Source organism: Chanodichthys erythropterus, chromosome 12 (assembly GCF_024489055.1).
Source record: "Chanodichthys erythropterus isolate Z2021 chromosome 12, ASM2448905v1, whole genome shotgun sequence".
NCBI lineage: Eukaryota > Metazoa > Chordata > Actinopteri > Cypriniformes > Xenocyprididae > Chanodichthys > Chanodichthys erythropterus.
Genome location: NC_090232.1, coordinates 19,422,297 through 19,435,383, shown reverse-complemented (window position 1 = coordinate 19,435,383; position 13,087 = coordinate 19,422,297). Strand labels below are relative to the sequence as shown.

At 37.0% G+C, this 13,087-nt stretch overlaps 1 protein-coding gene across 3 annotated transcripts in view; it reads left to right on the top strand.

Annotated features, from left to right (window-relative positions):
• The window catches only part of adgrl3.1 (adhesion G protein-coupled receptor L3.1), a 136,591-nt gene extending 124,229 nt beyond the window's left edge, over positions 1 to 12,362 (top strand). Inside the window, exons 20-24 of one of the 3 annotated variants that reach the window (XM_067402988.1) lie at positions 4,233 to 4,364; positions 4,834 to 4,930; positions 6,601 to 6,726; positions 9,363 to 9,380; positions 9,674 to 12,362. In XM_067402988.1, coding sequence (XP_067259089.1) covers positions 4,233 to 4,364; positions 4,834 to 4,930; positions 6,601 to 6,726; positions 9,363 to 9,380; positions 9,674 to 10,584 — 1,284 coding nt within the window. In that variant the 3' untranslated portion in view covers positions 10,585 to 12,362. The remainder of the gene's footprint in view (positions 1 to 4,232; positions 4,365 to 4,833; positions 4,931 to 6,600; positions 6,727 to 9,362; positions 9,381 to 9,673) is intronic. The other 2 variants (XM_067402989.1, XM_067402990.1) reach the window with 2 other exon arrangements.
• Positions 12,363 to 13,087: the final 725 nt, after the last annotated feature.

Genomic DNA, 13,087 nt, shown 5'->3' with positions numbered 1-13,087 from the left:
TGTCTTTCTAAATGTTTCGTTAGCATGTTGCTAATGTACTATTAAATGTGGTTAAAGTTACCATCGTTTCTTACTGCATTCACAGAGACAAGACTGTCGTGATTTTCATTTTTTAAACACTTGCAGTCTGCATAATTCATAAACACAGCTTCATTCTTTATAAATCTCTCCAACAGTGTAGCATTAGCCGTTAGCCACGGAGCATAGCCTCAAACTCATTCAGAATCAAATGTAAACATCCAAATAAATACAATACTTACGCAATTAGACATGCTGCATGACGAACACTTTGTAAAGATCCATTTTGAGGGTTATATAAGCTGTGTGAACTTTGCTTATGCTGTTTAAGGCAGTCGCGAGCTCGGGGGCGGGGAGCGCGAGAATTTAAAGGGGCAGCAGCCTGATTCGGCGCATATTTAATGATGCCCCAAAATAGGCAGTTAAAAAAATGAATTAAAAAAAACTATGGGGTATTTTGAGCTGAAACTTCAAAGACACATTCAGGGGACACCTTACACTTATGTTACATCTTTTGAAAACACATTCTAGGGCACCTTTAAAAAATTCTGTTGAACATTCTATTCATCCAAGAATCTTGAAAAAGAAGTGTCACAGTTTCCGCAAAGATACTGACCAGAACAACTGTTTTCATCATTGATAATAATATTATCAATACATTATCATCATTTTAGAATGATTTCTGAAGGAATTTCATGTGACACTGAAGACTGGAGTAATGATGCTGAAAATTCAGCTTTGTCATCATAGTAATAAATTAATTTTTAAAATATATTAAAATAGAGAAAAAGAGTTATTTTAAATTGTAACAATATTGCACAATATTATTATTTTTACTGTGTTCTGATCAAATACAAACTTCTTTCAAAAACATATATATATATATATATATAAAAATCTTACTGACCCCAAACATTTGAACTGTAGTGTATATAAAAAGTTATAGAAATGTTCTTGGAATAATGGAAGTAGAATTTCCTTGATTTTCTTAATAAATGTAGAATAAATATAATTGTTATTCTAATTTATTCTCATTTCTGAAAGTAGAATGATTGTTCTTAAAGCATTTTCTTTTTCATTCAAATAATCCTAGCTGACAAAAAAGTTTCCCTAACTTGAAGAATCCTTCATATATGTTATGCAAACATCTGCAGTATTGCAATCACGTGCACACACTCGTACTGAGGCTCAATTGACCTCTTTCCTGGGCATTTTACTGAGGGTTTACTGGCCTCTCATTAGTAATGATCTCATTAATCAACCCTTCTGTCACATGCATGCTCAATTAGAGACCCTCAGCTCATCAGATTTATTTAGCTCATGATAGATTTTAAACCTTTTAATTATCTGATGGCCGACTGGTGGATTGCTTCCAGAGTCATTTAGCATGAAAATGCTCATATCCACATTCCACCAGTGCATTTTAGCTGTACAAGGAAACAGATATCGATTAGAGAAAAATAATATGCATATGTGTAAATTTTACTATGTATTGACAGACAGAATGATTAGACTGTTGTAGAATTTGATTATGTATTCCACTGGCCGGCCTTGAAGCTGAATTGTCAATTTATCATGTTTCTTTCACATTAAATAGATGTGCGTGGAGGCAACTTCTAAACCTAAAGTGGATGATTTCATAACATTTTTTTTAACTAATATATTGGACTCTCTACCTAATGGATCTTCTTAACGCAGCATATATTCTCTCAAACACCCAGAAGAAGCTGTTTTTACAAGACGAGGGACTGATCTAGGCTTATTTGGGTTTTGTGGAGCAGTGATTTAAAGTCCTGTTTGGTTGAGGTCTTTGAGGAGTTGGGTGTTCAGTCATCCATTGAGACAGAGGAATAAAACCATTGGATTTTATTTGGCCGATCTTAGAGAGTTTTCTTTCAACAGCTGCGCAAACAATAACACAGCGTCCATGTTAACAACATTAAAAAGCAATTATAGCTGTATTATTGCTGATACAATGGGGAATTTTGTACTGATATTGGTCATTATTGTTATTATGCCTAGATTTTTGGATGGCGCAATACAAGTTTTGGTCCTTGTTGTTTGAGAATTGAGGTAAAGGTCGTGATGTTGAATGTATGTGTGTTTTTCCTGATTAAGATTACAGCGTTAGGAAGGTCGTCCAGCATGCTAACTATTGAAGTCATGTAAATGAAATGAAGGTTCATGCCATGTACACGAAAGTTCACTTTCCTGTTCACAAGCACAGACATTACACTCAAATGCGCTTGCAAAGATACACTGTAATCTGCTGGAACTGAGATAAACTGAGTGAACTCTTTAACACAAGGACACAGGGAATAGCCTATCGATGAAAAATGTAATCTAATTACAAGAAATGCTGACTAATTAATCAAATCAAAATTAATCACATACACCAATATTTGCTGAGATAATCTACCAAATAAAGGTATTAATTAAAGCTTTGTGTTAAAATTGGCTTAAAATTGTTTGTTTTAATCATTCATTTTATAAAAAGTTTATAAAAAGGTGCAAATATCACAAATTATTAATCCATAAATATCAATGTGTTTTAGGGAGTCGTACCACATAACATTTTACAACCAAAAAATACAATTTAATTCATAAATTAAAAACATGCTTATCATAGAAGAGAAGTATTCAAGCCATTGTATGTATGAACTGCATTTGCATTTTTGTATGTGTATATGTATTTATATATTGCAGCGGCTATTTGCAATAGATGCTATTTACATTAAGTGCAAATAGCGATAGATGCTATTTACACTAAGTGAAAACAGCATATTTTCTTAGTGATATATGCTATTTACACTAAGTGAAAATAGCTGTAGATGCTATTTGCACTAATTGGAAATAGCAATATATTCTATTTACACTAAGTGACAATAGCAGCATTTTCTTTGCAATATGCTATTTACACTAGGTGAAAATAGCGATAGATTCCATTTACAGCATGTAAAAGTATCAGTACTATGCAATTGACCCTTCGCAAAGACCCGCCCCCCTTAGTTACTGTTGCTTTGTCTGACAAGCCATGGCCCTGTCACGCCACATACAGTGTAAAATAAATCGCGGAGCAAAGAGGACGCTGACAACACGTTGACAGACAAGACAGAGCAGGTTACTTATGATATTAAACAAAGTCCCAGCTTTCAAATTGTGTAATTTTTTTAAAGAAATTCAAACAATAAAAAACGTTTTGTGGCTCTTTAATGTGTCGTGACAGATTGCTGTAGCGCCTCAGCTCAAGTGGCTCGTGAACCGATCATCTCCTCCTAGTAGTTAATTTATAGCATCAAATAAACATGAATGAACATGAGAAGGAATGTTGTTTCAAACGCGGAAAGACGTAAATACACACCATTTTTTAAGTTCAGGTCCACCGAGGTTAATCTTCTAACTCCTGACTGCTTTGTCAAACAAAATGGCGGATTCGGCGTTATGATTGGTTAGATCACTTGTCAATCAAACTCCCGGCAAAGGGTCAATTAGAGTAAATAGTAATTCTATAGTTATGCTAAATAGTAATTCTAAATAGTATTATATCTATAGGCTACTTTATATTGGAAGATACTATTTGCACCTCAGTATTTTTGTACATTAACAGAATAGGATAAGAGTGTAAATGATTATATTTATTTAAATTATTAAATGGATTCTACCTTATTGGGAGAATAAAAACCCTCCCTACACCTTCCCCTAACTTTACCCAATAAACACTTATAATATTATAAAAACACTCGTTTGCAGTTTATTTCCAGTTTTAGAACATTATTTTCATTTTTATTGAAAATAAAATGCGAGCTCTGCAAAAGGCAGATTCGAACCCGCGTCGATCACGTTAAAAGCCAGGTCTGTGGGCCTTACTCGCTACTGTTGCTCCACTGAAGATGCTGAATTCCACATGTCTTTTAAGTGCCCCAACCAGGCATTAGTGGGCGGAGCTTGTGTAAATAGGGTTTGCCAACAAGGGATGCTATTTTCACTTAGTGTAAATAGACACTTCGTATATGGCATATATTTATATATGTTAGATGCAATTAATCGCAATTAATCAATTTGACAGCACTCATTTTTATATATTTATTATATATATTTGTACAAAATTAAATTACGATTTAATTCAGTTCAATTTAATTGAATTGTTAACTAAAGCATTTCTTACTTCCCCAAAACCTTGGTTAACCAAACTGTGTATGTGTGTGTTTTTGCAGGTACGTAAGGAATATGGCCGTTGTCTCCGCACACACTGCTGCAGTGGGAAGAGTGTGGAATCAACCATCTCCACTTCTTCAACAAAGACCAGTACGGCCCGCACACCTGGACGCTATTCCACTAACTCACAGGTATCATGCACACACCGAACACACACCTGCAGGGGATCCTTCAAAACCATCTCAAGTGATTTTTCTTGGCCAGTGATTGTTGAAGCTGTCAGTGGTCAATGCAGTCATCGGTTTGTTATTTCTTTGCACAGAAAGCACTTTAGCTCTGGCGTTTTCTTATTCATATGTGAATACAGTCCCACATGACCCAATTTCACATTCAGCCTTATTTTAAATGGTGCACTCAGCATTCTGCTCACCTTATTGTTCGTAAATATAATCAGGTTTTCAATACCGTATTCCAATTAACAATGCTCAGTGCCGATAACTGTTGACAAAATGAAACAAAACAAACCTCAGTAATAGGATGTCTGTAATATGTATGATATAAGATACAATATGTAAAATAAGTGAGCTGCATTACATAATTACTGATACATAGCACAATGTCTTTGTTCAGAAATTAAAAAACGTCCCCCTCTGTTGTCAGAGTCGTATCCGTAGGATGTGGAATGACACTGTCAGAAAGCAGTCGGAGTCATCTTTCATCACCGCTGATATGAACAGCTCAGCGACTCTCAACAGAGGTAAAGCCAACACACAAACACAAACATGCACCCATGTTTACACATGTACACAGTATTCATACACACACATATTGACAGAAACTGTTTCATATATACAAACACACACTGACCAACAGATTGTTTGGATCTAATATGAGAAAAGTGGAACAGAAACCAGTTCAATTATCATTTGAGATGTTTGCTGTATGTGACAAAAAATGTTTTGGCCTAAAAATGCGTGACATAGCTTAGAGCACCTTTAAAAAATGGTATCGGTGCATCCCTAATTTCTATCATAACCAATATTTTTGCCAATAATAAATTTGATAGAGTACTTGTTTATCGAACATGTAAAATTGTCACTGATGAAGTATGCTTGACATGTGACGTGAACATGTGACATGTGAAGAAAACTATTATAATATGGTGAACATAAACATTTTTAGTGCGCCATTTCCAATCAAGCTTTTTAAAAACTGACAATAGTTTGTGTGTGTGTGTGTGTGTGTGTGCATGTGCGTGCATTTTTGTGATTTATGAGGACACAAATTTGTATAACGACATGGGTATTACGCTGGTATTACGACGTAAACATGTTTTATGACGACATTTCACAAGTCCTCATATTTAATATAGCTTTAAAAACATACTAAACAATATTTTGTGTGATGGGTAGGTTTAGGGGTAGGGGTAGTGTAGGGGGAAAGAATGTACAGTTTGTACATTATAAAAACCATTATGCCTATGGAATGTCCTCACTAAAATAGCAAAACAAACCTGTGTGTGTGTATTTAGGATACATAAAGACTTAACATGACAAATGAGTCAGTTGTTTTATTCCCAAAATGTTGAAACTAATTTCCTCACAGTTATTTACATCACAGAATGTCATTAAACACAATAAATGACACTATGTTGGAAATGTTCATGACTCTCAGAAAAAATGATAGAATCCTCCTGTGATGCATGTGTCCACTGCTGGACTTTGTTAGCAGATAAATGAAATAAACTAGTGAGAGTGTGAAAGTGTTTTAACAGAGTTCACAGGGCCAATAGTGTCCATATAAAGAATTGTATATGATTGTTTCATGAGAGAAAGAAAAAAAAGAGGAACTGCAGAAGAATCTGGAACGCAAAAGAAAAGTCCTCCAACTTCCTGACCCTGGAGTCCAAATGGATCAGACATCTGTGTGTGTGCTCATGTTCTGCTCATTCTCAAACCCTGCCTGCCTCTGTTATGTCCAAACGCTAATATGATTTGCTCCTCTGAGCTCCTTTGTCTTCTCTGTCCTGTGTAAACAAGAATGTGAGCTTTTAAAAGTCTTCCAGCGACATCAGAGCTGAAGCCATGGAAAAATGCTCCAAATCAAGTCACACTGGCAAGACAAAATGTCAAACATCAACAGCTGTCCAACATAAACATCATCTATGCAGAGCTCTGTACTGATATTACACTCCACATGGGAGGTTTTACATTCCTGTCCACTTGAACTAACATGCTGCGACTGCTGATGTTTAAAGCTGTTTAAACACAAGTTTACTGACTTCTTGTCTGCATCGTTCTAACTGTTTATTGTACACCTTTTTTCTGTCTCTTTGTTGCTCCTTCCTTCTGTCTTCTCTCAACTCCCTGTCTCCATATCTGTATCTCTTCCTCTCTCTCTTTCTGTCTCTGTTTGTGGGTGTTGTAGGTACTATGGCTAACCATCTCATCTCCAATGCTTTGTTACGTCCTCATGGCACTAATCCTTATAACACACTACTGGGAGAGTCTGCTGTGTACAATAACCCTACTGCCAACATGTTCAACACACAAGGTTTGCCTCTCACATACACATTTGCAAACTTTTACAAACAGCACTTTTCAAGTGGTAAATGTCTCTCAGGGTGACAACTGTAATGGAAAATTGACATGGCTCCTCCTTGGAAAAAAAAAAAATGTATTCATTATGGCAATTAAAAATGTTAGGTTACCCCAAAGATGATAATTCTTTATTCCCCCCCACCCCCCTCTAACCACACAAGATGTTAGGCAGAATATTCACACTGCTTATTTCCATACAAGGAGAGTGAATTGGTACAGATACTTTCAAGCTAAAATTGGCCTTTTCGTTTGTTCATAACCGCTGTAGTAATACTGTAATAATATTTTTATTATTATTAAATAATTTAGGTTTTTATATTTTTACAAATATTCATTTTATATCAATGTATATTTATATTTATTTAGAATTTATGATTTTTTAATGTTCTTAATAATGATAATATTTCATATTAATAAATATTTTAATTTCAATATGATTTAGTGATTAACATCTTGCACACACACATATGGGGTATTTCTAGAAACACACATATATATATATATATATATATATATATATATATATATATATATATATATTATAATAATAATGACTGTAAAAAACCAATATATTGTAAATATATTTAAAATACCACCTTTTATAAACAATTATTTAAATGAAATTTGATTTGATTGATTGTTTAATAAATTAACTTTTAGTTGTGAAAACTTTTTAATTACCTACAATCCTATCATTTTGATTAAAGGTGCCATAGAATTTAAAATTGAATTTACCTTGGCACAGTTGAATAACAAGAGTTCAGTACATGGAAATGACATACAGTGAGCCTCAAAAACCATTGTTTACTCCTTCTTATATAAATCTCATTTGTTTAAAAGACCTCAGAAGAACAGGCGAATCTCAACATAACACCAACTGTTATGTAACAGTCAGGATCATTAATATTAACGCCCCCAATATTTGCATATGCCAGCTCAAGTTCAAGGCATTAGACAAGAGCAGGACATCTGGATCTGTGCAGAGCTGAATCATCAGACTATGTAAGCAAGCAAGGACAATAGCGAAAAATGGCCGATGGAGCAATAATAACATGATAACATCCATGTTATCATGTTATTATTGATCCATGATAACATGATATTTTTAGTGATATTTGTAAATTGTCTTTCTAAATGTTTCGTTAGCATGTTGCTAATGTACTGTTAAATGTGGTTATAGTTACCATCGTTTATTACTATATTCACGGATACAAGAGCCGTCGCTATTTTCATTTTTAAACACTTGCAGTCTGTATAATGCATAAACACAACTTCATTCTTTATAAATCTCTCTAACAGTGTGTAATGTTAGCTTTAGCCACGGAGCACTATCAAACTCATTCAGAATCAAATGTAAACATCCAAATAAATACTATACTCACATGATCCGATGCATGCAAGCAGCATGCATGACAAACATTTTGTAAAGATCCATTTGAGGGTTATATTAGCTGTGTGAACTTTGTTTATGAACCGTTTTATAGTCGAGAGCTTGGGGGCAGGGAGCGCGAGATTTAAAGGGGCCGCAGCCTGAATCGGCGCATATTTAATGATGCCCAAAAATAGGCAGTTAAAAAAATTTATTAAAAAAAATCTATGGGGTATTTTGAGCTGAAACTTCACAGACACATTCAGGGGACACCTTAGACTTATATTACATCATGTGAAAAAACAATCTAGGGCACCTTTAATTAATTATTAATGTGGTGGTTGCTGTAGTTTTATGGTGCAGTATGGAAATTAAAATCTCTACTGAACTAATTGTTTATACATATGTATATATATATATATATATATATATATATATACACACACAACATTGATTATTACTAGTGTTGTCAAACGATTAATGGCAATTAATCGCATCCAAAATAAAAGTTTGTTTACATAATATATGTGTGTGTACTGCGTATATTTATTATATATATATATATATATATAAATACACACACATACATGTATAATTTAACAAAAATATATTATATTATAATATAAATTATATGTAAATATAAATATTTTATACATATATGTATATACATGTATATATGTAAATATTTCTGAAATAAATACATGTATGTGTGTCTATTTATATATAAATAATAAATATACACAGTACACATACATATATTATGTAAACAAACTTTTATTTTGGATGCGATTAATCGCCATTAATCGTTTGACAGCACTAATTATTAAATTATCTAACGTTACTTGCAATAAACACTATCACTTCATGTTACAGTGACTATTCTGTGTCCTGAGTCAGCAGAGTTAGCAGCAGTGATATCCTATATACATACTTCCTGTGTCTGTTTAATGAGCTTGTTTATGTTGTTTCTATGTCCATCTGTTCTGTTTAATAATTTGGTGGTACAAGAACATTTCAGCCTAGCATCTGTCCTAAACTCAGCAGGTTAGCATTCAGTCACTAATGCCTGTCACAGTCTGAACTGAATATAATACTTCTCTCTCTCTCTCTCTCTCTCTCTCTCTCTCTCTCTCTGTGGACATGTTCCATAAGCATTTATGTGTGTAATCATTCTCTCTCTCTCTCTCTCTCTCTGTCTCTCCTTTCATGCGGGTCTGCAGCCTCCTACAGAGATTCAAGTATGATTCATTTACTTTCACAACAGCTCCACGTTTATAATATATTCTCCTTTGCTTCTTTCTTCTTTAATCTTCTCCTTTTTCTCATCCCTCCTATTCCCTCCTCTTCTCTTTCCCCCTGTTAAATCCACATCCCACCTGTATTCATCTGTTTTTTGTTTTTTTGATAAAAGTTAATATCCTATTTGATATCATCTTTCATGAAGCATACTGTATATGAACCAATTCATATTACCAGCAATCATAAATACTGTATAAATAAGAATATTTTTGTACCACTTCTTGTGTTTCAGAGGGCATTCTAAACAACGCACGAGACTCCAGTGTCATGGATACGCTGCCGCTTAACGGTAACCACGGCAACAGCTACGGTGTGGCAGCAGGCGATTACCTTACCTACAGTTCTCGTGGCAGCGAGCCGCCGACCACGCTTGAGAAAAAGATCTTGAAAGAGCTGACGGCAAACTACGCCCCATCGTACCTGAACACCCAAGAGCGACAAGGGAAAGCCCACCAGGGGACCTTGACCAATAAACTCAACAACCACCTGGCCAACGGAGGGGTCGCGGGGTCATCGTCCATCGCGAAGGATGACGTCATGGTGCTCGACAACCCCGGAGCGTTTCATCGGCATGACGATGGGGGCGGGTTGAGCCTGGAGCTCATTAGGGAGGAGTCACAAGCACCGCTCCTCCCACCGAGACCGCCCCCTCCGGAAAACCACGCCCCCATGCACACGTTCTCAGCCCACCGGCGCCTGCCTCAGGAGAACAGCGAGAGCTTCTTCCCGCTGCTCCCCAATGACACGCACTCTTCGCACACGCACACTCCCCGCACGCACACGCACTCGCCCCTCAGAGACTCGATCTATACCAGCATGCCCACGCTCACTGACCTCCCCCATGGCACTGATGACCTCATCAACGGTCTCCATGACGACGAAGACGATGAGGATGACGACGGCGAGGAGGAAGAAGGCAGCGAGCTGCACCTGGCCAATGGCAAAGGGGTCGTCATGGAGACGGACGACGTGTACTACAAAAGCATGCCGAACCTAGGCTCCAGGAACCACATACAGGAACTGGAGAGCTACTATCAGATGGGACGCGGTGGCAGTGACGGGTTCATCGCCCCACCTGAGAAAGAAGACTCGTCACCTGAAGAACAGCCACCAGACCCCTCACAGCTGGTCACCAGCCTATAGACACTGACGCACACACACATTCTCAGTTAGCGTGTGTGTGTGTGTGTGTGAGACACAATGCACAAGGCATGGGATACACTACCTACTGCACTGATAGGATGCCCCTAGAGAGACTGATCCCAGATAGCCCCCCGATTCCAGTACATACAAGTATCCTGTCACCAAAATCCTGCTCCAGTTAGAACCAGTAATCAGAACTAGTAACCCATTCCTACGCTAGAACAAGGACTACCACGTGTAGGTAGGTCTCGTGGACTTTTTTTCTTGTCAATCTCCTTGGAAACCGATCTGCTGAGTAAAACTCGTGGACAAACTTTTGCTCCCTGGATCATTTGCATAGCTCTCCTTGACGAAAACCTTCATCCAATGGCTGTCTGATTCTCCTCGAAACTCACCACGGATGGTGGAGAGCGTGTAAACAGACTGTGGAAAACTAGCTGCCATTTTAGATGACCGTGTATGATAATGAGACCACCGACCTAGACTCTGAACTCTTCTGTCGTACTGAACTGCATTACACCCACAAGTCTCTAGACTTCTCTATGATTCTCTGCTGCACACATTCCTTCTCGTTTAGCACCGATCTCATTTCTTGAGCGTGAAATCACAAAAGGCGCATCTAATCTTAAAGACTGGGGACGCATCTTGTTTTCTTATGTTTCTTTTTCAGTAATAATCTCAGTTATGGGAAAGGTAATCTTCACTAATTACAAAGAAATGGAACAGTTTTCCATGTAAAATGTACAGATTCCCGATATTGCATATGATCGTATGCGTTTCATGTTTTTTGAGATATTTTGGCCCTTGTATGTGTTTTTGTAGACTAGACCAATCCCACAATGCTGTGCTGGTCCTCCAAAATACTACCCCTTATTACCGCACAGCACACACACACATGCACACATATCTACATATACACGCATACACACTCTCGTTTGGGAGGGATGACCATGGCTTCCTCCTTTTTTTTCCAAATGCAACACTTTGTCATTCTAAATCTCACTGTGTCGATGATATCCAAGAGACTCTGGGGAACTGACTGTTGTGTGAATGACAGCTACTGCAGATGGGATCCCAATGATGCTGGAATGTCGTTATGTCATGAGTTTTAGAGCATTTACCCTTGAACATGCCATATTTTATGTGTGAGAGCAGAAATCGTCCATTGGAAGCAGGTTGAAGAATTCCAGCTTATTGATATTCCTGTCATATATGTTGACACAGCTAAAATTGTTCTCAGGCGAAAAGATGTTCTATTATTGTGATGGTTTTACATATCAAGTCTGTTTTTAACAGTTTAATTAAGAACCGTAAGAAAGGCTCGCGGGGCGCGAATTGGAAAGGGCCCGAGCCGAGGCAAGATCACCAATGAAAGTGTGGACTGGGGAAATGGTGATTAAAAATCATGTGTGTACACATAAAATAACCATGTAAAGGAACAGACTAGGATTTTAATGGAGTGGTTTGGAAGATGGAAACAACCTTGTAAAGGTCGGTTTCTGAAACTACTGTTTACTTGTTCTCAAACTGAGACTCCCTGTAGCTTGCACATCTATCCCTTGTTAACCCTCCCTCAGAATTGACTGCATATTTATTCCTGTGATTCAGTCTTGTTTTTTATTTTTTATTTTCCAACAGATCAGAAATGTAGGATCTTAGAGCGTCGGGAAAAGAATCGGATCGGCACTGAGACCTTTTTTTATTGTTATTATCATCAATATTATTATTATTACAATATCAATGAAATTATTATTTATTCTTTTCATATGCATTCTAAACTGAATGAACTCATAACTAATATTTGTTGTAACAGTGAAAGTTGTTTGCCAACAAATAAAATGACTGAATTATTATTTACAATATTTCACAGGGGAGAGGTGTGAGTTTTTCCCTTTTTTTTTTTTCTTTCTTTTTAATTCAATTTTTCAATTATAGACCGACGCTTTCAACAGGACGAAGAAATGGTCATCATGACTCCTCTGGGCAGTTTTTTAGGGAAGGATTGTCATGGAGTAAATTGTACTGTGGATTGTGATTCTCTGTTGAAAATCCTTTTGGACGAGACTAAATCTCTGTCTGGGAAACCAGCCGGGAGACTTTAACAGTCAGTCGTTCTATACTGACCCAGTTTCGGTACCGAAACGAGCACGGTACCAATTAATTATGCACATCTGAGAAGAGCGTTAGCACAAACAGTGTAATTACGACTTATTGATTTTCATGTCTTTCCATGCAAACAGACACACGTCCGTCTGCAAACACACCCAAATGTCAGACAGCCTGCGCGTGTGAGTGTGTCAGTGAGAGTTCGCTCTGCCAAATGTTACCACCTTCATGAATATTTATAGGCCATTTTGACAGGCACTTGAACATTTTGAAATGAAGGAAAGATGCAACTTTCCCCTCCAAGCAGAATATATAGCTCCATACTCTAGAGCCCTGTCCTGCCTTTGACGTGTATGTGTGTGTGTGTGTGTGTGTGTGTGTCTGTGCGTTTTTGTGA